Source organism: Panthera pardus, unplaced genomic scaffold (genome assembly GCF_024362965.1).
Source record: "Panthera pardus isolate Hobbes unplaced genomic scaffold, ASM2436296v1 HiC_scaffold_21, whole genome shotgun sequence".
NCBI classification, from domain to species: Eukaryota; Metazoa; Chordata; class Mammalia; order Carnivora; family Felidae; genus Panthera; species Panthera pardus.
Window position 1 is genome coordinate 45,415,809 of NW_026526777.1, and position 26,867 is coordinate 45,442,675.

Genomic DNA, 26,867 nt, shown 5'->3' on the forward strand with positions numbered 1-26,867 from the left:
TCTGTATTCTGTGTCTCCCTCTCTCTCTGTCCCTCCTGGCTTGTGCGTGCGCGCGCACTCTCTCTCTCAAAAATAAAAAGACATTAAAAAAATTTTAAAGTAGGCATAGACAATAAATAATTTTTTTCATTGAAAGAAATCCTAATATTTTATCTTAAATGTCCTAAATTATTTTCATTGAAATAAACCTTAACATATATTTTTATGATTTATTTATTTATTTTCAGAGAGAGAAAGAGAGTACACGTGCAAGGTGGGGGGGGGGGGGTGGGCAGAGAGAGAATCCTAAGCAGGCTCCACACCAGCAGTGCAAAGCCTGACGTGGGGCTCGAACCCACGAACCGTGATATCATGACCTGAGCTGAAACTAAGAGTCAGATGTTTAACTGACTGAGCCATTCAGGAGCCCCTAAATCCTAATATCTTATTTTAAATGTCTTTTTATTTATCTTGAATTCAAAAAGGAAATCTATTCTAATAAGAAAGAAAAAATTCAAAAATAGATCTCCCCTGTGAGAGACACTGTAAAAACTTCATAATTAGGATGTGACCTCAGGTCTTCTAGTTCTGAATATAAACTATTTACTTATAGTGTCAAAATGCATATTTTCCCTGACAGTCCCAGACTGCCTGTTATAAGTGATTTTCTATGAAAAATAAAAAAGCAGAACACACTGGTTGAAATGCAGAGGTAAAATGATTTGAATTTGTAATTTCAGTGGAAAAAGACCCAAGAAAATAAAAATTTGCTAGCAATTAGTACTTATACCTATGGTATGTAAGCCCTTATGCTAACAAATTTTATGTATTATTATCTTCAAACCTTACAACCACCTAAAAGATATTTATTAACATTTTCACTGGAGCTTAAAAAAAAATTCTATTGAATAAACTGATAAACTAAAGCTGGGCCAAGGCCAAGGTTACACCATGATCTTGTGGCAGAGCCAGGAACTGTTCCCCCATGTATTTGACTCCAAACCCTGCAACTTTGTGGAGGAATGAGTATTTTTAATGGCTCCCCACTGGAGGTGACAGGGTGTAATTCTTGCCTTTAAGGGGCTTTGGATCTCAAAGCACATTTTTTATCCATAGTGCTGGGTGCTTTGGGGTACCCTACCTTCACACACACTTTCACTGGCATTAATATATAGAAACCTAAATGTAGACTCTCAAAAAAGATACAAGATACATAGAAATTATTAAGAGTGTCACTGGATTACCCATCCATTACACTGACTAGTGAAGTAAAAATAATATGATGAATTCCAATAAAATTTTGAAAAATACAAGGAAAAAATCCTAAAAATCATCTCCTCCTCATCAACACAACGGCACAGAGGATTACTCACCAATAACAATGCCACCGATGGCACCAGCATTCTGAATGTTGCGTGCCTTTTCTGCAAACATGCACTGTCCTCTTTGTATCAAAGCGATTTTTCCCATCACTGCCTCGGGGTTAGTAAGCTCTGAACAACCATTGTATGGTTTACTGCTTGCAACAAATCCTCTCGTCTGTCAGAAATAAAAGTAACTTAAATATTCCTTTATCTTCTCAAATCGCTCACTATCTAGAGTTTTAAATAAGCCTTATTTCTTTTCTAATGATAACACATCCAATATATAAATTTTTGTTTTGAACATTTTGCATATCATATAGTACCCAACTGACATTTTACTGTGCTCTGCAGTTTATAAAGCATTTTTACATAAATGACTAAATCTGATCTTTATAAAAACTCTAAGAAAAATAATACAGATGATATTTCCATTTTACATAGGGGGAAACTGAGACTCAGTTTATCTAGTATGCTCAAAGACACAATGTTAGTGAGTGGTAAAGTTGGAATATGTAAATCTGTAGGCAGTTTCACTATGTACCCACACCCACAATTAAAATAGCTGGTAACCATTTTTAAATCATCACTGGTAGCCAGAAAAAATTTTGAAAGAGGAAAAAATTGGATTTAGTCTACATGAATCTGTAAGCAGCTCTTCTTCTTAGAAAAATTAAATCCACTAGAGAACTGACTTTAAAGATGCTAAAATAAAGATGTTTTAATATCCCTCTCTTAGAACATAAACTCCATGAGGGCATGGATCTTCACTGGCTTTGTAAACTTGATATACAGCAAACATCTAATAAAACAGTGCCTAGAATATAGTAGGGACTCAATAAAGAGGTGCTGAATGGATGAGTCAATCCACAAACCTATATAGCTTTAAAATACACATATAAAAATGGCCTAAATTAGGGGTAATGGAGTTCAAAGACCATTGGCTTTAGATGGTCAGGCTACTTGGGTCTGGTCCCAACTCTGCAACCAATTAGATAAACTTGTGCACTGTTTAGCAATGCAGATCTTTGTTTACTGTGTTAAAACTAAGGGGATGGGCTAGCTTAGTGGTCTTCCTATTGGCCTGGTGGGACCTCAGCATCACTCTCCATAGTCACTTGGGCCAAAACACCTCTGCTTTTAGAGCTGTTCTCTACGTTAAGGCTCCAAGTTAGCTTACTGTTCAACAAAAGGTTCTAGTAGTGGTTAGAAAGTCCCAAAACCCATTGTTAGATAATTTAAAGATACCAAATTAGAGAACAGGCCAAGAAATGGACAGTATCTAAACAATATTTTAAGTAAAATCCTATAAGTATGTTGTATACATAAATTATGACTTAAAATTTTCAAGATATGCTTTTAACTTTAATCTACTTTAATCTGGGAGAGTGAATATTTAGGTTTTAATAAATTAAATATTTAGGTTTAATAAATTAGAGCAACTAAGAAATTAGATAATTCTTACACAATACTTTAAATTCAATTTCAACAAGTACATTGTAAGTGTACACACCTCTTTATGTTTAGACAGATCTAGCCCAAACTGAGCTGGTCCAGCAGTCAACACTACCCTGCCAAAAAATGGGTGGGAAACAATCTGTACGGCTCGTGGAGGTAGCTGCTGTTCTTTCTGTTGCTGACTTGACAGTTCAATCATCTCCTGCATGAACCTCAACCCATCTTCAGCATCAATTGAACTAGCAGCCTAGGAAAAAAACAAATTCATTTTATCCTTTCCTTATGAAAACTTTCAACTTTCTGATTTCTTAAATACTACTACAATAATTTTCCCTTTCAGTTTTGGTCCCTATCAAATATTTTATGGCTTTTTTTGTCCTCAAAAATATTAGTTCTGGAAATATTTTCTGAAAGTAAATTTATAATCTTTATCAATGTCTCTTTCACTGTTCTATAAACCACTCTGATACAAATGGGAGTATTAGACTTCCACCAAATGCTCAAATGCTAATACTATGCTTGATTTCTCCCCACTGCTTCCTCTTTTCAGAAATAAACCTCATACCTGACCCACACTTCACTTCTTTGGAATTACGAACCAACAACCAGACTAAATTCAAAATATATGTATCAGGCATCTATTAGTGTCGGGCTCCAGCACTTCACTGGGAAGTGGGGAGATAGTCTTTCACTTTAAGAAGTTTGTATCCAAAGGAGACAGACATGTAAAATTACCTATGATAAAATTCTCCGGTGGGAAAGTAGACTAGCAGCACAGACAAGGGAATGATTGATTCTGCCAGTGTGGATCTGGGAAATATTTAGAATGACATGTGATTTGAGTCTTAACAGAGGAAAAGCTAAAGAATGCCTGACTATGGTAGAAAGAAGGTGGATTCCTGAGACTGTACAGGAAAAGCCATTTGGATTTGACAGGAGTCAGAGGATGAAAGAAAACAGAGAGGGTTGGGACACAGAGACAAGTTCAAGCCTATCTTGATATGTCCAGTTTCGGTGACTTAGGAGAATGATGTTAGGGTCTACTGAGACGGACAACAAAAAGGAAAAGAGATGGACTGAGGTGGGGACAGGAAGAGATAATTAAATCAGGTTTGGACAGATTGAGACGGAGATGCAGACACGTATGACAGGCAGACTAAAGCTGAATTAGGAGTCAGGGTTACCTATGTGTATCTAAGAAATCATGTGTACAAAGACGACAGCTGAACTTGTAGAAACGGAGGAGACTGCTGAAGAAGAGTATAGAGAGAAAAGGGTATGATCCAGGTTCTTTGGCAGTGCCTACGTTGAGTGGTTGTACCAAAAAAGGAGAGCTCCAAAGGAATCCACAAAGCAAAGAACAGAAAAGTAGGAAAGATGTATGTTGCTGGAATGCCCTGGAAGCCAAGAAAGGGATAGGTTTTAAAAAGAGGTCAGTCAACAGTTACAGAAAAATTCAATCAAGTAAGGATTAAGAGGCCATTGGGTGGTAATTATGTCACTGGTGGCATAAGTAAAAGTAATGTAGTTAGAGATGTCACTCCCACTACTGAGAAGTGACAGTAAGTGAAACATAAGGAAGTGGATAGAATACTCTTTGAGGAAGGATGGATGTGACAACAGAGATGAAACAGAATTCCGAGACAGAAACTAAGGTTGTGGGAAGGCTGAATTTAAGGGATACCTGGTATGGATCCAGGTTGAAATTATTTAGCAAACTATGTAGTTTTCTCAGAATCAATACACTAATAAGCTGGGTAATTAAAAGGCCTCATGTTATGAAAGCTTTTCCAGCAAAAAAACAATAGAATTTTCCCAAAAGGGAAATCTGTTATCTTTCCTAGGCATAGACATGTACATGCAACTTTTGATTTCCATAACGAATAAAATACTTAGATTCAGGAATGTTTTGGAAACTAAAATACTGTAAACTACAGAGATATTAAAACTAATTATTAGCTTTTAAGATTATGCTCTAAATTATGGAAAGACAAGGGGCTGAAAAACAGAAAAATTTGGATTTGAGCCCTACATTTGACTATATCAATTTAAGCAAACTACCTAACCTTTTTGTGATTTAATTGATCTAGCCTATGAAAGGGTTGAATTACATGGCTTTCCAAGATACCTCTCCAAGTCCTAAAATTCTAGAATGGTTCTCTAAATCATCTATTAAAAGTTTTTAGAAAGCCAAATGTCATTATCTTATTCAAGCTAATGAGACCACAGAGGGCAGAGATGGTATCTAATTAGTACAGCAATGGCTTACTTGGATTGCATGTTGAACCAACTGGACTCTCCCATCTTTGAGGTGAATCAAACTCACCCCCATCTTCTTCAAGATTTCTAAATGTTCAGGGTTAGTGGCCATGAAATCTCGGGCTCTCAGAGGGGGTTTAGCTCCACTCCTGAAACTCTCCTCTCTGCTAAAAGTAATTACAGACAAGGTTTAAAAAACTACAAATCAGAACTGGGGAAAAACAGAAGGCAAATAAAAATAATTGTAGGTATTTGCAAAATTGCTAGTTATAGAACTAGTGAAACTGGAAAAAACTGGAAACAGTTATTTTCCCATATATTACTTAGGTTATTAAGTGGTATAACTCAAATATTTTACAATTACCAAAGCATGTATATTATCTGCAGGACTGTCTTAGTCAACAGCCTTATAAACTATTTGAAGGTACAGGATAGGTTGGCTTGGGGATTTGTTATTACCGATTTCTCCCTTGAAAAACAGACTTTTCTCCCAATATTTTAAAAGTAAAACAATACTTCTATCAGTGAGTAACAATACTCAAAAAATTTTTTTAATTTATTAATGGCTTTTCAATGTAACTATTTGGGAAAAAATGAACTCATTAAGCCAAAAAAATTTATTTAAAAATCAAGAATAAGCACTTCATCAAAAAATAAAATCAATTAAAACAAAATCTATACTTTCCTTATGTAGAAAACACAGTTAAAGGAAAAATATTTTTTAAATATTTTCTACATATACAAGACATGTGGAAATATCTGATGGAACTATTCTGGGTAAAAATGAACTACAGAAGTTAAAAACTACTATATGCCACCCACTGACCATTAATACTTAGTTCATTAAACAAAAGATACACCATAATAAATTTCCGTAAGAAAATTTCCATAAGAAAAAGACATTACTGCAGAATAAACTTTTTCATATAACTTTACCAATGAATAACTTTTAATTACTGGTAACTATATGTTTCAATATTTTTGGTCTAAGTAAACGTCTTTTGGGCTGTTATATGTTCCTTACATTCTCTATCATTTACGAACAATTAACTTTAATATTAACAAATATAAAATAATACATCTTACACTCTGATGATGCCTCTCGGACAGCTCTTATCCACCACATTTTTCAAGGGTTCACGAATGCTCTGAGCATACAACGGATCATTAGGGAAGAGAATCTGAGTGTTTGGACAAGTCCAATCAAAATTACTGTCATCCAGTTCTGTATATTCTGAAGTCTACAATATAAAAGAATGTTATGTAAATAAAAATAATTATTTTACTTAACATTACATCTTGTTCAAATGAAACATTAAATGAAATATAAGAATATATAGGATGCAATAAAGGAAACAAAGAAAATATCAAGTGTACTTTTCCTCCTACCATACATATATTTATTGAATTCTATGCACAGATTACTTTTCACTTGGAAAAATAAACACATAAAAGACAATAAAACATTTAATTAAAAAACATAACCTACTGTATTCTTCTTAGAGATGCTTTGATTTGTAGTAGAGAGCCAAAGAGGTAACAGATGAGCTTCTGTTGTAAAGATGTAATCTTCTATGTCAAAGATAATGTCTTCTTTATCGGCAAATAACAGGTAAAGATATTTAAACATCTCAGCCAAGAAGAAAGAATCCATTCTAAAATAAAAGGTCATAATTAAATCTTAGAACATAAAAATATTCAAATACCAACTATCTGAAGCCAAAGAGTCAAGGTCAATAAACATGTCTGTATCAATTTAGATGTCCAAAGTACTACAGAATCCATCTATCCCCCGGTGGTAATAGTCTTGACTCCAAGCATATTCCAAGGAAATGAAAAAGACCAGAGGGACTGCCTACCACACAGGCACACTAAATCTTGTCAATGGTGCAGACAAGATTTTCCTATTGGCCTTCCAATGAAGGAGAGTTTTCCATTTCTTCTACAGAGAAGCAACAACAGGGAGGTAATGCAGATGAAACTTTACTAGTAAGAGCCATACAAGAATTGTCAATTAATATTAATTAAATTGGATAAAGTAATACAATTTTGATGGAGTTCATGATGTAGACACTTAAGTTATATACAAGAAGGTTTTAAGGTAAAGGAAATCATTTCTAAAAAATTACAAGAAAAAAGTACAACACAAAATCACAGGGACTATGATTGTAACTGTAAATATTTAAATACCTGTCAAGAAGGGAATATAGAACAAAAGGAATAAAAATATAAATATATATGACTTTACAAATGATTCAATGTTATAATGTTTTAATAAACATTTTAAAGAAAAGCTTTTAATAAAATCAAAAGTGGCAGAAAAAGCACAGCTGTTAGATGTAGTTACAGTAACATGAAATTTCATTACATTTACCACCTCCCAAAGAGTCCTAGGTTTTGGTGGTAATAACTTGTGGCTTACTGGACAGATGACATAGTTTTACATCTCCTGCCAAGCACAAGTCCTGGCACACAGTAGGCACTCAATAAACGTTTACTAAATCAAGTGAAACTTTTAGCAGTATTACAAAAAGAATGAACTAGAGAGGCAATGGAACACAGTGATAAGAACACAGGCTCTGGAAAAAGAAAAGGCCTTTCACTGACTAGCTGTGTAATCATGGGGATATTATATAAGGACTGTGAGTTTCAGTTTATTTTTTTGTAAAGGACATAATAATACCTGCCTAACATTGGGGTGAAGACTAAATGAGATACTCTAAGTCCATTATTTAGCATAGCACCTGGCATATGTATAAGCTCAAAACACAGCTATCTTTATTTTTCCTACACATCAATGATGTTTCATTTTTGAATGACTTTCATTACTCACCTGTAATGTCACAAAAATTTTTGAACATTTTGTAGTTAATCTTTTCAGAATATATAAAACATGCCCTGTCAACCTGCAATATACTTATGATAACGGGGAGTTACTATCATGAAAAAATGTTAGCTTGAGAAGTATAGACTGATGAACACAGTGTTGACTTGCAGTGAATTGTAGAACTGATTATGAAACAAATGATTTGGAAACATTTAGAAAAGAATGGAGACAGGATAGATCACTACAGTATGAGTTGGGTAAAGCTAGCAAACTGGGTATCTTATCATATAATCTCATTTGTATTAAAAAATCATTGGGGTGCCTGGGTGGCTCAGTCAGTTAAGCATCCGACTCTTGATTTCAGTTCAGGTCATGGTCTCACACAGTTCATGAGTCCGAGCCCCACATTGGCCTCTGTGCTGACAGCACGGAGCCTGCTTGGGATTCATCCCCTTCTCTTTGTATCTTTCTCAAATATAAATAAAAATAAAAGTAAAAAAAAAAAACAACCCAGAAATGCAAACATATATGCAATAAAACTGTCTGGAAGACTGTTTATCAAATTGCCAACAATGGTTATCTTAGGGCTGGCAAGTAAGGGAAGTGTCTTAGCAAAGATTTTCATATTATTATTTTTTTTAATTTTCTTTTTACATGTATTTAGTTTTGAGAGACAAAGAGAGACAGCGTGAGCAGGGGAGGGGCAAAGAGAGAGGGAGACACAGAATCAGAAGCAGGCTCTAGGCTCCGAGCTGTCAGCACAGAGCCTGATGTGGGGCCCAAACCCACGAACCGTGAGATCATGACCTGAGCCAAAGTCGGATGCTTAACTGACTGAGCCACGCAGGCACCCCTTGATTTCAGTTCAGGTCATGATCTCACACAGTTCATGAGTTCGAGCCCCAGGTTGGGCTTTGTGCTGACAGCATGGAGCCTGCTTGGGATTCGTCTCCTTCTCTTTCTTTGTATCTTTCTCAAATATAAATAAAAATAACAGTAAAAAAAAAAAAAATGCAAACATACATGCAATAAAACCGTCTGGAAGACTATTTATCAAATTGCCAACCGTGGTTATCTTAGGGTGGGCATGTAGGGGAAGTGTCTTAGCGAAGATTTTCACATTATTTTTGCCATTTAAATTCTTTCCAGTGATCATTATTATAAAGAAAATACAGATAGTCCCATTCTGAAAATTGTGTGTGTGTGCACGCGCGCGTGTGCACATGGGCGCAGGGACACTGGTGAGCCAGGTGACAGCACTGGTAGATCTGTAAAGGAATAAGCAACCAAATGCAAAGAGCTTGTAACCTGCAAACTCTCAAGTTCCACACCATAAGGTACACTGGTCTTGGTCCTAACCAGAATTCCTCCTGGCAATTTAGATGGAAATTTTCTAAGGTACGCTTAAACTGCAGCTCACTGAACTTAGATTAGTAATATGTTAGATGACTAAGATGAGATTCAAGCTCTCTTTTAGGTCTAGAAACACATACACATACACACACCCCAACAAAACCAAATTTTGCTGAGGTAAGTATAAAGTTCTAAGTTTACACTAAAGAAAAAAAATCATTTACTCAAAAGTAGGGTGGAGAATACCCATTTGTCAGCAGGCCACAAGTAACTGAGGTCAATTGGCTACAAGTTCACTGTGAGGTGAATATAATAAAGCCGCTAAAAAATCTAAAGCACATCTAATAACACAGAATGATGAGGACTAGTAGTTCTCAACCTTTTGTTCGGCCAACTGCCTAAAAGATACAATGCTGTCCTCAATGCTGTCATGAGGAACAGAGTTGATGAAGCAGTGATCCTCAATTGAATAGAGGGTGTAAACCCATCAGCCCCTCAGAAAATTAGCAACCTTACAACTGTTCTTAACAGTGATGTTTTTGCCAGGCACATCTTAAGTGTGATTAATTCTGGACTTGTTATTTTAAGAGATACTCTATATATTGGAATATGAAATCAGATTAGGGCAAAGGCAGTGGTAAAAGGTCTAGAAACAACGTCATGTAAGGAATATTCACTGGGGAAAAAAAGAAGAATGTTAAATTTAGAAAACTAGAACTCTCTAAACAGGATAAATCATGTCTTCCTCTGTAATTCTTCAACCTGTTACCCCTTTTTTTCCACCACAGCACAAATCACATGGTTGCAATTACGTCTTTATACACCTATCTTCTCCACTAACTGTAAGTCATGGGAGGGCAGGAATTGATTCTAATTTCTTTTTCCATCCCCACACCTAAGTGTGGTGCCTGGCATAAAGAAGGTACTTAATTACTGTTCCTTGAATGAACTGCCAGAATAGCATGGTGTTCAAGAGCTTCGTGTTCTTAGAGTTCAAGTGTTGATGGGAATCTGGACTTAACTTTACTAATGTGTGACCTTAGGTAAGTTCCCCAATTTCTTTGTGCCTCAGCTTCTTCATCTATAAAATGAAGATTATAGTAGAAATTACACTTCAGAGAGTTCAAGATCAAATGAGTTAAACATAGAAAGTGCTTAATCAGAAGAGTGTCCGGGTGCCTGGGTGGCTCAGTTGGTTAAGCATCCAACTCTTGATATCAGCTCAGGTCATGATCTCACGGTTGTGAGATCGAGTCCTGCACTGGGGCTCCATGCTCAGTGAGAAGCCTGCCTGGGATTCGTGCTCCCTCTCCACGCCCCCGCTGTGCTTGCATACCATCTCTCACTCTCTCTCAAAAAAAAAAAAAAAAAAAAAAAAAAAAAAAAAGCACCCAGAAGGTGGGAAGCAGTGAATAAATGTTAAAAACAAATACACAGCCTATTTGCTTTCATTTCTTGCTGGTATCTGCATGCCAGTTTCTAAAAACCTAACCAGTTTTCATCAGCTATGATCAGGGAAGTAGGTCCCAAGCCTCATTAATTATTATCTAAATACTCGGAGTGAAGGACTAAGGGATAACTCCGAGTAGATGACGAGTGCTGTGTCTCACCTGCCTCTAGTCCCTCTGCCTCAAAGTCCTTTTAGTACTTCTTCCTAACCCTTGTTCATCCTTCAAGATACAAGAACCTCCAGTGGTCTTCCAGTGACTGTCACATCCCAATTTGCATTTCATGTCCCTTTAATATGTTTCACAGCACTTATACAATGTTTTAAAATTTATTTACCCATCCATTCTCAGTGATTCAAAGATGGAAAAGACATGTCTTCCTATCTTTAATCCTCAAAAACTAGTATAACTCTGGCATATAAGACACCTCATAAATGCCTATGGAATGAACATTTGTTAACCAAATAAATAAACTTTAGTGTTCATTAGAAACTAGTGTGTTGCTATTTTCTGGACAGTTAAAATAACTGGAATGTTAGCGACTATCACAGTAACCAAAGTATGCTTTTTATAGCTTATTTCATGCCATCTACATCTATCAGTAACCAATGAAACAGAAACTGCCAGTGGTCTTCCCCAGCCTCCAAACCGGCAACAGAATAAGAATATACGTTAACCACGATACTACTTTGAGGAGTTCTTGACATATATCATAATTCAGATCATTCATCACCCTGGTAACAGTTTTTATATTATGTAAAGTGTCAGAAATTAACACAGAACACCCCATTCCTAATACTAAGGTTCTGATATTTAACAATCATTTGTTCATCTGTGTAAAAATCATTTGAGCACCTACTATATGCCAGGCGCTATGATAAAAATACAAACTTTTCAAACAGTTTTAAATCAGCCTATTCAAGAGAGTTTAGAAATTAAACACGACGAACTAAGTTTTGCATCTTCAAATACCCTTTGTAAAGCTTATCTGAATTCTACCTAAGAGTCCTATTTTGTGTTGCTGTAAGTTACCCTGAGGAAAGGGGATGTTAGGAATTGTTTTACCTGTCCTCATGACTTCCAGTACGAACATCCTTCATGGCAGCAAATCCGCAAGGCACTCTAGCATATTTATTTAAATTTTCAATAAGTGTTTTCCCTACTTCAAGGTAGTAAGGATCTCCTGTAGCCTATTAAAAAGGAGAATATATGTATACATATATATAGCTTATATATTACCATACACCCACTCATTTATCAGATATTTATTGAGTACCTACTAGGTGCTTAGGCATTGTATCAGGCACTGGAACACAGGTTACATAGAACTTAGCTCTGAAAATAAGCCATGGATCTGCTTTATGGAATTTCTTAAACACACAACTGGAAAGCTGTCCAACTATATATCTCAACCCTTAGATAAAATTTTTAATACCCAGAAAGGTGGCCTGATTAAAGAAAGGTAAGAGACATGCTTTAGAAAGCAGCTCTCAAATATAAAACTCTATATAGAAATGTTTATACAAGTATTTTGAAAAGACAAAAAACTTAGATGTCAATTCTTACATCTTTCAGTAACTATGGACTAGATGAATGTAAACTGTAACATATCCAATCATTATAACATTAAACAAGCAGTCTGAAAACCCAATTACTATTATAAGATAGTGAGATATCCAACACAAAATGGGTGTTAAACAGCAAAAAAAAAAAGAGGTAAAATAGCTTACTTTATACAAGAAGTAGGTACTTTCTGCAAATTCTGGTCTTAAAGGATGTTGAGCCCAATGTACCCTGAAATCTGTCGTAAATGCCTGGACAAAACAACATATAAATAGGTCCTGTGAGTTAAAAAATAAACAAGTGACTCCAGAGTATATAATATAATAGCACATGAATTAGACCACAAACAATTTAAAAATAATTAAAATATTGATAACTTTCATCTACAAAATGAAAATTTTCATCGCTTAAAATCCCAATTCATTTTTGGTAAGGTGCTATTTTTACCAATTAAATGTAATTATTTTTGTAAATGATCATTCTGGCTATTAGGAAGCTTAGAGAAAACTATGAAACTCAGTAATGCCACTACATGGGCCTTTGTGTTTTCTTTTTCCTTATCTCCATTTTCTCCTCTTAAGTCCCTAGTTCTTATGTTTCTATTTTGGCATTTTAGCATATATTTTCTTTTATAACCTCAATCCTCTGCAGAGTGAGACAGGGCATTAGTTAAAAACTACACTAGTCTCACTTGAAATTATTTACTAACAGAGCCAACTGGTTAAAAAAAAAGATTAAGGGGCGCTTGGATGGCTCCATCAGTTGAGCATCCAACTTCGGCTCAGATCATGATCTCACATTCGTGGGTTCAAGCCCCGCATCAGGCTCTGTGCCGACAGCGCAGAGCCTGGAGCCTTTGGATTCTGTGTCTCCCTGTCTCTCTCTGCCCCTCCCCTGCTTACACTCTGTTTCTGTCTCTCAAAAAAGAAAATAAAGTGTTAAAAAAAAGATCAAAATAAAACTAAAACTTTGTTTTTTTAGCTTTTTTAAAAGTTTATTTATTTTTAAAAGGGGGGAGGCAGAGAAAGAGGGGTAAGAGAATCCCAAGAAGGCTCCATGCTCAGCACAGAGCCCAATGTGGGGCTCTATCTGAAAACTGTGAGATCATGACTTGAGCTGAAATCAAGAGTGGGATGCTTAACCAACTGAGCCACCCCAGCCCCCAAGACCAAAACCTTTGTGGGAACCAAATGAAACTTCATCTGCGGTAAGACGTATTTAGTTGAAACGTCAGTTTATTCAGAGTGAATGCAAATTTTCTACAATGTACAGTCCTACTTACTTGAAGGCTAATATAACTGTACTTTCTAAAACAAACACTTTAGGAATGCTCAGATATCCCACAGTGTAGGGAATAAGCAGCGACAGAACAAGGTCACACATGAGTTTGAAAATTTTTAATGGTACATTTCTGGAAAGCCAAAATGTGTGCTATTAAAATCTTGCCATATCAAGCTAGAAATAATATTTATTACTAATATATAAAAACCAGGCAGTCTATGTGATCAGCAAGAGTATGTTCAATGTCTATCATTTTCATAAAATAAGCTTCAGAAAATAAAGAGTAAAAAAAAGTCTCTCTAGCTGATGGATATATGTGAAAGTTAGAACTAGACAATGCATATCTAATGGCATGGATTAGAAAGGCTGAAAAATACTAATTTGGGTTTTTGGGTTTTTTTACACAAAAGTCCAGCATTACCTTAAACTTGAGTTCTTTTGGTATATGAGAAAAAGGAAAACCATATGTAATAGTTTATAAACCAAATATAAATGGATATACTATTTAACCGGGAAAAAACAGAAAAAGAGAATAAACCAACCCTGAAGATGACACTTGGTACATTATTAAATTAGCAAGTTACAGTATATATAAATTAGAATTCCAAAGATTATTTGCTTACCTCTGGTAGGAAATTGTGTTTTTTAATCACCTGATACAACATTTCATGAGTTTCAATGGCAGGTCTAATATCCCCCTTTAAGACCTAGAAGTCAACAATAACAACAAAATTACCTAATAAAATAGGAATTGATTTTGTCTAGAGTCATTATATACATAGAAAGCTGCACATTAATACATTTTAAAATGTGACTCCATTTTGGTAATTCCATTTTAGAGGTCACAAATGTACTTCATCATTCTACATTAATATTAAGAAAGTACAGTGTTTTGTTTTGGGGTTTTTTTACCTGCAAACCTGGAAAAAAGGCGAGCAAAGCATCCATCCAAGTCCGAGCATTGAGCATTGGCTTGTGGATATGCACATCAAGTAGAAGAGGTGGCTGGCTAATGTACCTCATTATGGCATCGTAATGCTAGAAGATCACAACATGTGTTCATGAAAGCAGATGAAAAAAGATGTACTACTCTAAAAACAGCATTTCGTTAAATCACGCTGTGAAGAAAGTAAAGCTGAATTTATATATAAATAAATTTACTAAGTAATTATGTAAATATTTAAGTTATTCTGTATGGGAATCTTTCTAAAATATATATACTCCCCTGTGTTAATTCTGATACAGAATATTAAAGACTATAGTTAATATAAGATCTTTGGAGGGGAACAGATCTGAACATCCCATCCCTGATGGGATGTCTTTTATGTTCTTAAAAACTCTTTTTTCCCCTTCTTTTATCTTCTTCCCTTAGATATTTCTCAGCTTTGACAACAACAGGTTGAGCTGTTAGTCAATGAATGGTAATGAGCCAACAAAAATAATCTGTTCTGTTCACCTCAAGAAAATCTTGTAGTATTCTAATAAACAATATATGATAGTGTTTTTTAAAGTATTCAATCGATAACTTATTATTGGGTCTCTTACTGGTTTTTCCTAACTTGTATATTATTTAATAACCATTACTGAGTATCTGCTAGATGCTGAGACACGGCTGTAACACTTCATATGCCCTAGCTCATTTAATCCTTCCAGTATCTCCATGAATGGTACTACTATTTCCATTTTATGGATAAGGAACAGAGACAAACAGTGTAAAGTTACTTGCCCAAAGTCACAAAACCAGTGGTACAACCAGGATTTAAACTCAGGTAGAGCAACTCCCATACTTCAGTCACTACACTGTACTGTCTCACAGTAATGTGGGTGAATTGATGGGTGCACAAACAAATTATAAATAATTTCAAAAAAAACCACAGTGATACAGCTGATGAGTTTGCTGTACTGATTTCATTTTGCTTCAATTACAAAGGCAATCCAATCAGGTTCAGTAATCCTTACCCTTCTCTCTTAAAACTATGCCTATAATTCTGACCCAGACTTAAGACTTACAGACCTGCTTTTGAAATGAACACTCACTAGTTTCTCCTAGGTATCCAAAGCCCTGTATGCTTGATGTGATCAAGGAGTAGGTCAAACTTCCAAGTTTTCACAAAGAATTGGAATCCACAGGAAAAAAATAACTAGTAATTTATTCCAACAAATTCTCTTCATGCGTAGAAGATTAGGTAAAACTCAAATCTACCCATTTTATTACTTACTGGCAGATCTTAAAAACTTTGATAAGAGATGAAAATGAAAACTTTTGTAATGAAAATGAAATTGAAATTAGTTTACAATGAAAAACTTTGTAAACTAATTTTTGGAATTTATATAGTTTTGTCCTATCCCTGCCCAACATCATCAGGGAATACTGACAAACACACACACACACACACACACACACACACGTTTAAAAACAAATTATTTCTCAGATTGCCACTCAGATAATTGAACTTCTATCAAAATCTGGCAAATAAAATTGGCTCTAAAATTAATATAAAATTGGATCAACTTACTGTATTAAATCTTTCCAGAAAACTGTCATCTCCAAGTAAGACATAGGCTTTCAACAGATATTCATAATATGAATCAATCCCTGCTCCAACTCCACTATCTATGGAAAAAATACACATAAACACAATTCTTTATTTAAACAGTCTTAAAAACTCTTTACAGAGTACAAGTAAGGATATTAGTACACTAAGAATGAAACACTGGTCTAAACATGAAATTGTGTTTACAGTAAAAATTCAACATTTACAGAAATATTAACCCTACTATTTGAATAACCGACAATTCCTTGCTGATGTCTGTATGTTTACAAAAAAAAAAAAACCTCTTACTTTGCAAAACTGGTTACATAAACCTTATTTAAAAGCAGGAGGGGTGCCTGGGTGGCTCAGTGGGTTAAGTGTCCGGCTTCGGCTCAGGTCATGATCTCACACTTCATGAGTTCAAGCCCCATGTCAAGCTCTGTGTGACAGCTCAGAGCCTGGAGCCTGCTTCAGATTTTCTGTCTCTCTCTCTCTCTGCCCCATCCCTGCTCACACTCTGTCTCTCAAACATGAATAGAAATGTTAAAAAAAATTAAAAAAAAAAAAAAAAAAAAAGCAGGAGATACTAGTTTTAAGAAGTTTTTCAAAGCTCATTTTCTTAGTGAGGAACTCCAAAGAGGAAATACTAGAGAGGACCATTGTGCAATTTTTTTAAAAAAAATTACACCCTTAATCAGTAAGACATCAATCTGTAGAGTTAGAGTAGATATGAAATCAAGACTGCAGCTGTTTAGAGGTATCAATTCTTTTTTTTTCCCCGCTTTTTAAGATTTTAAAGTAATCTCTACACCCAACATGGGGCTGGAACCTACAACCCCGAGATCAAGAGTTGCATGCTCTACTAAGCCAGACAGGCACCCCACTAGAGGTGACAATTCTAATTGCTGCACCTAGTGTGACTAGTGGCCTCTTCCTCCAAGATCATCATTAAAATGGACCAAAGAAAGAAAATAAAAACCTGTAAGAAACCTCGCGGCAGAAGCAGGGAAGGTGGGGGAGAGGGTGGCCTTGGCCAGGAACAGAAGGCGGCCAGAAATGGCTAAGAAAGTCAATCAGGTGGGAAACTGCTAGAGCTTTGCAGATGCTTCTGTCCCACCACTGTCATAAGACACAATGTCTCCTCCTATCCTTGCTACAACTCAGTCTATGCTCCAGGTATCCTCAGGGTAAAATCTGGGCATCATAGAAGCCCTGCATAAGGAACTGAACAAAAGAGTGGCGGACTAATTTTAGACATTCTTTCCCCTACTTTTCCCCACAAATGAGGCTAGTGAATTACAATCTAAATTATAATTACAATCTTACAAATCCCTATACCCAGGGAACACTCAATGTCAACTGAATCAGAATCTCTAGGAATCTAAGCATCAGTGTTTTTAAAAAAAATTTCTTAGAATTCATCCCTAAGATCACTGAGGATGACAGGGATTGGAATCTGATCTTTCCACAGAGTAGGTGACAAAGAACATGAACTTGTAGGCCAAAAACATTTAAGAAGCATGACTTTCTAAAAATAAAAAGAATGTACTAGAATAAGAACTTATCAGAACAAGAAATAGAACAGGCACACCCATTTTAAATTATTTAATTTTAAAATTAGCCAAATAGGGGGACCTGGGTGGCACATTCAGTTATGCGTCCAACTCTTGATCTTGGCTTGGGTTGTGATCTCACAGTTTGTGAGTTCAAGGCCCACATGGGGCTCTTCACTGATGGTGTGGAGCCTGTTTGGGATTCTGCCTCTCCTTCTCTCTGCCCCTTTCCTGCTTGTGCTCTCTTTCTCTCAAAATAAATAAACAAACTTTAAAATTTTTTAAAAAATTTAGCCTAACAAACATACTGAAGAGATAGGAAAGATATTAGCAGTAAAAAATAAGGAAAAAAAAATTTAAGTAAGTTCTCCACCCAACTTGGAGCTTGAACTCACAACCCTGAGATCAAGAGTCACACGCTGTATTGACTAAAATCAGCCAGGTGCCCCAACAAGAAAAAATTCTTTAATCGGGCAGAAACATATGGAATAAAAATACACAGTTAAAGTAACATAACAGATGGGATATACAGCAGAAAGGATGCAGCTGAGGAACAGATGAGCCAACTGGAAGACCAGAAGCAATCTTCCAGAAGAAAGAAAAGGCGGGGGGGGGGGGGGGGGGGGGGAAACACACACACACACACACACACACACAAAGGCTAAGACATACAGAGGATAGAAATAGAAGTGATTAAGATAATAGGAATTGCAAAAAGACAAATAAAAATGAAAAGAACATCTAAAAAATAAGATAAAAAAATAAAAAATAAGACCAGTTTTCAGCAATTAAAAACATAAAAGATTTTAGGGGCGCCTGAGTGGCTCAGTTGGCTAAGTGTATGACTCTTGATTTTGGCTTAGATCATGATTTCACAGTTGTGGGATTGAGCCCCATGTCAAACTCCGTGCTGACAGTGGGGAGCCTGCTTGGGATTCTCTCTCTGCCCCCCTCCCAAATAAATAAACTTAAAAAAAAAAACAAAGATTTTAAGTAGAAAGGACCCATAGAATACCAAAAGGAGAGCTAAAGAATATTTTACATCTAAAACTATAGTGAAATTTTTAGAAAATTTTCTTTACATTCAATATTCTTTTTATTGCTTTTTAATTTTTAATGTTTATTTATTTTTGAGAGAGAAAGAGAGAGAGAGAACACAAGTGGGGAAGGGGCAGAGAGAGAGGGAGACACAGAATCTAAAGCAGGTTCCAGGCTCTGAGCTGTCAGCACAGAGCCCGACATAGGGATCTAACCCACGAACTGTGAGATCATGACCTGAGCCAAAGTCGGACGCTTAACAGACTGAGCCACCCAGGCAACCCTCTTTGCATTCAATATTCTTAATCTTCGAGAAAGAAAGAGTAGATCATACACACAAGGGCATAAAAATCAGAATAATATCAGATTTTTTAGCAGGATGTAAGAAGACAATAGAGTTGTATTTTTAAAGACTTGAAGGAAAAGAACTTAAACAGAAAATTATATACAGCCAAACCTTCACTCAAATACGAAAGCATAATAAAATGACTGTCAGCCATTAAAGGCCTCAGTAGCTATTAAAGCTACTGAAAGCAGGAATAATTACTTAAATAAGAAGAGAGGCAAATCTAACAGATGTTGAGAGCAATATACAAAGTACAAGTGAGCAAATATCTTGACGGTCTGTTACCTTTAAAGGAAAAGGAGGGTAGCACTAAGACCAAAAGAAAAAAGAACACATTCAGAGTGAATAAGAACCAACTATATAATATCAATATAATGGGAAATGAGGGGTGGGGCGAGTGGAGACAGAGACAGGAGAACATGCTAAAGTCCATGTCTTACTAGAAGGTAAATATAAGTTTCATTTAATAACAAAAAGATAAAGAGAAAACACACTGATTAAAGTGGAACACACTGAAATTACAATTAAGATAGTATAAGCCCAAATATATTAAAAATAGAAGTAAATGTGAATGGACTGAAATCACCAATTAAAAGATAAGACAGATTGGCTTTTACAAACTTATACATTTTATAAGAGTTATAGCATGAGCACCTGCAAAGACTCAAAGTAAAAGGATAGAAAAAACACTCATCAGGCAATTAAACAATATAAAGCTGATGGAGCTGTACTGCTATCAGATTAAACAGACTAAAAGACAAAATACATTATTAGAGATGATCACTGCATAATGATGGAAGGTTCAACCAAGAAGAGAGCAATTTTAAATGTATGCACCCAATAAAATAGACCAGTGCACCAAGAGAACTATAGGCAGATATTAGTCCATTATCTTTGTCAGAAACGTTATCCACCTTTCTTAATTCTTGAGAGTTCAAGCAAACAAAATCAGCAAAGATCTGAACAAATTAAGCAAATTGATATACATAGATATCTACATACAACAATTAGAAAATACACACTTTTTAAAGCAAAATGTTCACAAAAACTGGCTATGTTCCAGGCCAAAAAGAAAATGTCAATAAATTTCAAAGGATAGTTATCACATAGATCGTAAGTATCACATAGGTATCAACACTATTTTTTTTATAAAGTGAGGTTTTTTAACTTTATTTATTTTGAGAGAGAGAGAAACCCAAGCAAGCTCCACACTCTCAGAGCAGCACCCAACTCTGGGCTCAATCCCACAAACCGCGAGATCATGACCTGAGCCAAAATCAAGAGTTGGATGCTTAACCAACTGAGCCACCCAGGTGCCCCTCAATAATATTTTTTAAAAGCACAACTAACTGAGTAGAAAATGGACAAAATACAAAAACATCAATATCAAAAAAAAAAAAAGAAAAAAAAAGGGAAACCTATATGACCACTAAATACGAAGAGGTGTTAAACATCATCAATGGTCAAAGAAATACAAATGAAACCACAATGGGAAATCATTTTATACCCATTTTATTGCAAAATCGTTTTTGAGTCTGACAGTACTCAATGGAGAGGATGTTAATTCAAGGGATCTCTTATATGTTGCTGATGGAAGTATAAAGTGGTGAAATGACTTTGGAAAACGATGTTGAAAACAATTTTGACATTATCTCCTAAAGCTGAACATTAATTTATCCTATGATCTAAAACTTCTACTCCTACATATATAGCCAAGAAAAACTCTTAAACATGTACAACAGGAGAAACATAAAAAATATTCACAGCACTATTATTCACAACAGTAAAATCCTGGAAACTATCTAAATACTTAGATTGTGGTTCATTCATCCAATAAAATATTAGACAGCAGTCAAAATAAAATGAAATATGCCTTCATGTAATAATATGCATGAATCTTAGCAAAATCATATTAAGTGAAAGAGTCTCAAAAGTATACAGGACATAGGATTTTATAAAGTTTAAAACAAAGAAATGTACTTTTTAAGAATACATACAGATGTAATATAACTTTATTAAAAGCAAATCATCAGTCATAAGAATGATGACTATTTCAGTTAGAGAAGGCAGAGATGTAGGATTGCACAGGTAGAGAGAGTCAAGGACCATACGCAGAAGTGCATGTTGTCAAGTAATGGATGGCCCATTTGTAGGTCCTTCCTTACTACATTCTTAAAAATGACTAAGCAAAATGGGCCATGCATGGACCAATGATGAGTGTGTCATAAACCAAAAATTATAATTGAAAATTAATTCTGATGAATTTGCACTTCAGTTCCAAGCAGATTATACTGTTTTCTTTTTTTGTTTTGTTTTTAAATAGGCTCCATGCCCAATGTGGGGCTCCAAGTAAGTTTAAAAAAAGAAACTGCAGAATTCTGAAGCCAGAATTCAGATTAGTTTCAGGAACCCTACAGACAAAATTTGGAAAAATCTTCTATAATACTAAATAGATAATAAGTAAAATAATCTCCTTAGGAATATTCTAGTATATTTCCATTCATCTATGTTTTATAGGAGTGTCTTATAAAGATTCATTCATATTCTTTATATAACACTATATTTGGTTTGTTCAAATAACACGTCTCACGAGTCCAATTCATTTTAATAAGGGCTGGTGATAACATTAAATACAGATTTCCACTTAATGTGAGATGGCTGAGGTATTCTGATCCTCTAGTTCTCAAAGGAATAGTTCTAGTGTTTCATCTATACCCTATATCTATAATGCTATACCCAATAAAATATGAAACAAATCAGTAAGCCCTTCTAGAGTAAGTGTGCTATTATTTGGCACCAAAGAAGAAAATCAAATTAAATTAGCTAAAATTCTAGAAAATCTGGTGAAAAACTATGCTTTATACTGTCCCAAAGATTATTTTAACAAATGAAAATCCTTTATTTCCCAACCATTCTGAGGATATGAAGGCTTAAGAAGCCCGACTTACATACCTTTTCTTACCCAATCTCCAGTATGAATATTTATAGTCACGCCTACTAAATTACTACTTCGCTGTCTTTTTTCCCAGAGAAAATCAAGAGCTTTTCTTGCGTATTCCTATAATTAAAAAAAAGAAAAGCATACCTGAAGAACTATATGTCTCTGGAAAACAGGAGACAAAGAAAAAAAAATCAAAGGCTCACAGCATATTTTAAGAATTAAGTAAAATTCCTAAGATAAGATTTATTATATTAAACTTCCTTACAAGTAAAATCTTGGCTTTTTTTCTTTCAGCCAATCAAGTCTAGTTAAAAAGAACAGGTCTAAAAATGCTATTTAGTGGCAGTGATCTCACTTTGAGACCATCACGTTCATCTACTCTGATAGTGTAAGTTCACATTCACACATGTATTATTAAATTATATTAATTGCTGCCATAATTAAATGTACTTGCTAAAATAATGCCTATCATTTAAATACAAAGTGAAGATCTCCTTAGATAGTCTTATTTAGAGAATTAGAAGAGAATTTCAAAGTTGGTATGTCATCTTTGAAACACAAACAGGCATTTCAAGAGCCCACTTCTTAAATAGCATAAAACTTTGTTACTGAAGACTAAATAAATTAACTAGTATTCATTTGGCAATACCAAATTTATAACCTTACGATACCATTTTTTTCCATTTATTTTCACCCATTGGACACTAAATTAAAATAATTTCTGATCAAATTCTTGGCTTTGGATGAAAAAATGTTATAAAAGATAAAAGCAAAGGACATTACAGGAGAGTTAAAATTAATTTCGGAGCATGACTCTATTTAGCTTTGGAGAAGTACTTCTACAAAAGAAAAAAAATCGTTAAACCAATTTGCCACTTTGTAGATCTAAGAGGAGTGTAAAATAGTCTTAACTCTTGATTCAACTTATTTATGCTGATTTTTTAGAACAAAGCAGATTATGGCTTTAATTAAACACTAGAACTTCAGGGCCAGAAGTTTCATAAAGATTATATTTCCCTATTCCTATCTTACAGCTAAGAAAACAGGCCCAGTGAAATCAAAGATTTATCCAAAGTTTAAACCTGAATTACAGGACAACTAATATGAGAATTCTAATCTCTTTATTAGATCAACACCAACAAACTTTTTCTGATAAGGGCCAGACAGTAAATATTTTAGGCATTACGGGTTATACAGTCAGTGTCACAATTACTCACCTCTGTCACTGTAGCACAAATGGAGTCATAGACAAAAATAAATAAATAAACATGGCTGTGTTTCAATAAAACTTTATTCACAAAAACAGGCAGTGGCTGGATTTGGCCCTGACTGTTGTTTGCCAACCCTATATTAGATCAATGCTCTGTCAACTGCATCAGGTTGCTTCTCTTACAATAAATTAACGTATAATCATAAGTTAAAAAGATCATAATTTTCAAGAGACTTACTCATAAATACAAAATAGACTAGTGGAAAGAGTATGGACTTTGTATTTAGAAAGACATGGATTCTAATTCCAATTCCACTCATTCACCTATTTGCTGTGCATCTTATCCTCTTTAAGTCTCACTTGCCCATCCTATAAATGCATCAATATCTCAGAGTTTGTAATTCGAATTAAATTAAGACAGTATGCAAAAATGACTATACTTTTCAATGAAAGGAAAATATGTCAGCAAAATACAAAATAAACACTAAACCAAACATACACATACACACAAAGACCACTTGACTTATTTTAATTACACTCAGATCCAATGTCTTTAAGTATTCCCTATTTCGGCTTGTTCTGTGTGCCACCTCCTGAATTTTTAAAAATTTTCCTAAATCATATGTTTGAAAAAGAGGGTATTTTGTGATACTATTGCACTATAATGACATGCTTAAACATACAGATAAAATTAAAAGTGTGAGACACAGCTAGTCCACAACATATTACTTAGGGAATATTAAGTCTTTTAGATAAGAAATAACATTAACCTTGGAGTAAAAAACTTACAGCTATGACTCTGTCAAGACAAGAGTAAAAAGTTCACTGTGTTTCAGTGAAGCTTTCAGAAATGCAATAGACCATCTAGAAGTAGAATAAACAAAAAGACAGTTTTTCATATAAGACATTTGTGATATCAAATTCATAGAATATAGCTAAAAGTCTTCTAAGAATAGAGCTAAAAATTTACAGAAATGCAAAGTTGTATTTAACATACAGCTACCTCACAATGACTTCTGGGGTTTTGACAAAAACCATGTGATGGAATCCAGACCAAAGTTCCCTAAACTAACAGTACTCCTCCAATTGATAATCCTCATACTTGACCAATGAAAAAAAGATATAAAGTTAGTTATGTCCAAAACCCAAGAAATCAAAGACTATGAAAAGCAAACCTCAAATATTGTTGCTCCTGTGAATCGACTTAAAGCAGCAAACTCAAGGATCAAGGTACCTGCACAAGCTGTACAGGTATCTGTCTCAGTTCCTGTCCGAGCTTCTGGTTTTCTGATACCAAACTTTAAATTAATCTAAATAAAATCAGAAGATTATCATTAGCAACTGTCAAGAGATAATGGCTTCTGGATAAGAGATTATTTTTCAGTCAAGATTTTTCATCAAATCATGGAAATAATTAATAAAATACCTAAACACTGAAATTTAATCTGATGATCTTTGTGACTTTCCAATTTAACATCTAGTGAAGTATATACTACCATACATATATTCATGGGGTAAGTTTTCATTTATTTCCTTCCTCAATGAGACCAAAATTAAGTACCCATTTAGGAATTACATAGAGAAAATACCTTCCAAAACAATTTTATTCTCTGGACAGTTTAAACCAGTTAGTACAAGAATAGGATATTAGACTAGCCCTAAGAGAAATTCAGTTTAACTGAGAATTTGTGAAAAACCAGTACTATATTAGCCCTCCACAGTGAAAAAACTGATTAGGTATGGGGTGTATTTAAAAGATTAAAATTTTGTTTAAAGGCTTTAAAAGTTCTGAAACACAGTGTATAGCCTTGCTGATGGGCTATCAAACAACACAAAAAATTTTTTTCCAAAGGAGGTTTTTTTTTTTATAATTCAAAGACAACCACATTATACTATGTGATAAAACTGGGTGAACCAGAACCAAACTGACTAGACTGATCATGGTCTTCCACAGTCCAAATAAATAACAAAAGAGCAAGCATATGCCAAGATTTAGCGTAACAACAACAACAAAACAAATAAAAATCGTGTTTCTAGATCACTTACTATCAGACTCGTAAGGAGAAGTTCAAATAAATTTGTATTTCGACTTAGCTGCAGAAATCAATTGCTGGGTATGCCTATTACCTTAACAGTATCCAATCAACACTCTAGGAATACCTATGCATGAAGACAGGGATAGTACCCACTCACCACCAATAAACAAATAACGAGAGTGAAACATAGGTGAGACACAGAGCAGATTGCTATGTTGGCCATTTACCTCACTTTGCAGAATGCCACTTAAGGCAAAATTTACCTCATGTTTCATGTGCTATTAGCCTAGCAGCATCTCTCTATCTCCACTCAAATTCATAATTATCTCTATCATTTGTAATTCTGAAAGAATAAATGACTTCAGGTAGTTCTGAACCAAGAACCAGAATGGGAACCATCCCTTGTCCTTTCCATGTTACCTATATCTCTACCTACAGAATTAAAATTGAGAATAAACTTTAAAATTAATTTACATTAATTATGCTAAAGTATAATAATTTTTATAAATACTTGCAGTAAGAGTCAACAGTGAAAATTATTTTCTGGTTAGTTCTACTAATTATTACAATCAACTGACCAATAGTTATCTACTACGTGCTGGATATTACGTTAAGACATAAAATAACTGAAAAGATCCTTGGTCCTCAGGGAGCTTAAAATCCAGACAGAGCAAATAAGACAGACATATAAATGGAGATGGTAAATAATACTGGAAAGTCACAAGTAAGTGCCAGACAAATGGAACTGACAACAAATGCTAAGATCTAAAAATCAGAAGAAATATCATTGATATATAATAAAATATCACATAATTGGGGGTAGCTAAGGGCTAACAATGGCAAAGTCCAGAGTAGTAGTCATGGCAAAGCAAACACAACAGGGGAAACATTTATATACCACTTTTAGTATCTTTTCTCTTAACAACAAAAAAGGAGATATTTTGAATCACTGAAGTTCTGTACATTAAAAATATTTAAGATGTTTGTATATTGAATTATAATCTTTATTTATTGTTCCAAGGTGATCTCTACAAAATGCTATAAAAGGACTATTTCTTAATACAGCTATTTATAGTATCATATCATTTCAATCTCATATGTTGAAGGTGAGTGTTACTAAACAACTTTCAAATGCAAAATCTCCAGGGGGCACTACTATTTCTACAAGAAAGAAGCGCTGCGTGCCTTTTTTGCTAATGGAAATCCTACTGCTGACTTTTGCTCTAGAGGCTAGATAAGGTCCAGTCCTGACTAGATCTCAAAAGATGGGTGTAGAGAGGGCACTGGTAGTAGCATCCATTTAGTCATGAAGAAGTCAGAAGCAAGGAGCTTACTGCCCCTTATCTGAAAGTCTTAAGACAAAAAGGGATAAATGTATAATAAAGGTTTTATACTTAGAAGGAATTTGGAAACTGGTTCCTCCTGATCCTGTGTTCCTGAGAGTCACAAAGTAGTTCTTAAAATGAATTTTTTTTATTAAAAAGTAGAATTTTAAATTACCTACATTAAATTCATCTATATTATATATTTGCTACACCCATTAAACCCCTAAAATATGTACTGAATCATAATGGAATTCTTACTAACCCTATACTTCATGGATAGAATCATCTACCTGATCTTAGAAATGAGGTCTTAAATGAAAAACTGGCAAAGTCTTTTAATTACGTTGGAGGAAAT

General features: G+C 34.7%; 1 protein-coding gene across 10 annotated transcripts in view; it reads right to left on the minus strand.

Moving 5' to 3' along the window:
• The window catches only part of EDEM3 (ER degradation enhancing alpha-mannosidase like protein 3), a 78,691-nt gene that overhangs the window by 22,932 nt on the left and 28,892 nt on the right, over positions 1 to 26,867 (minus strand). For 5 of the 10 annotated variants that reach the window (XM_019427057.2, XM_019427025.2, XM_019427017.2 and 2 more), the window contains 12 exons: positions 24,327 to 24,461; positions 21,953 to 22,058; positions 16,046 to 16,143; positions 14,442 to 14,567; positions 14,153 to 14,236; positions 12,416 to 12,499; positions 11,751 to 11,875; positions 6,547 to 6,712; positions 6,144 to 6,298; positions 5,068 to 5,224; positions 2,854 to 3,045; positions 1,353 to 1,518 (listed from right to left, as the gene is read on the minus strand). In XM_019427057.2, the coding sequence (XP_019282602.1) occupies positions 1,353 to 1,518; positions 2,854 to 3,045; positions 5,068 to 5,224; positions 6,144 to 6,298; positions 6,547 to 6,712; positions 11,751 to 11,875; positions 12,416 to 12,499; positions 14,153 to 14,236; positions 14,442 to 14,567; positions 16,046 to 16,143; positions 21,953 to 22,058; positions 24,327 to 24,461 (1,594 nt within the window). The remainder of the gene's footprint in view (positions 1 to 1,352; positions 1,519 to 2,853; positions 3,046 to 5,067; positions 5,225 to 6,143; positions 6,299 to 6,546; positions 6,713 to 11,750; positions 11,876 to 12,415; positions 12,500 to 14,152; positions 14,237 to 14,441; positions 14,568 to 16,045; positions 16,144 to 21,952; positions 22,059 to 24,326; positions 24,462 to 26,867) is intronic. The other 5 variants (XM_019427031.2, XM_019427010.2, XM_019427048.2 and 2 more) reach the window with 3 other exon arrangements.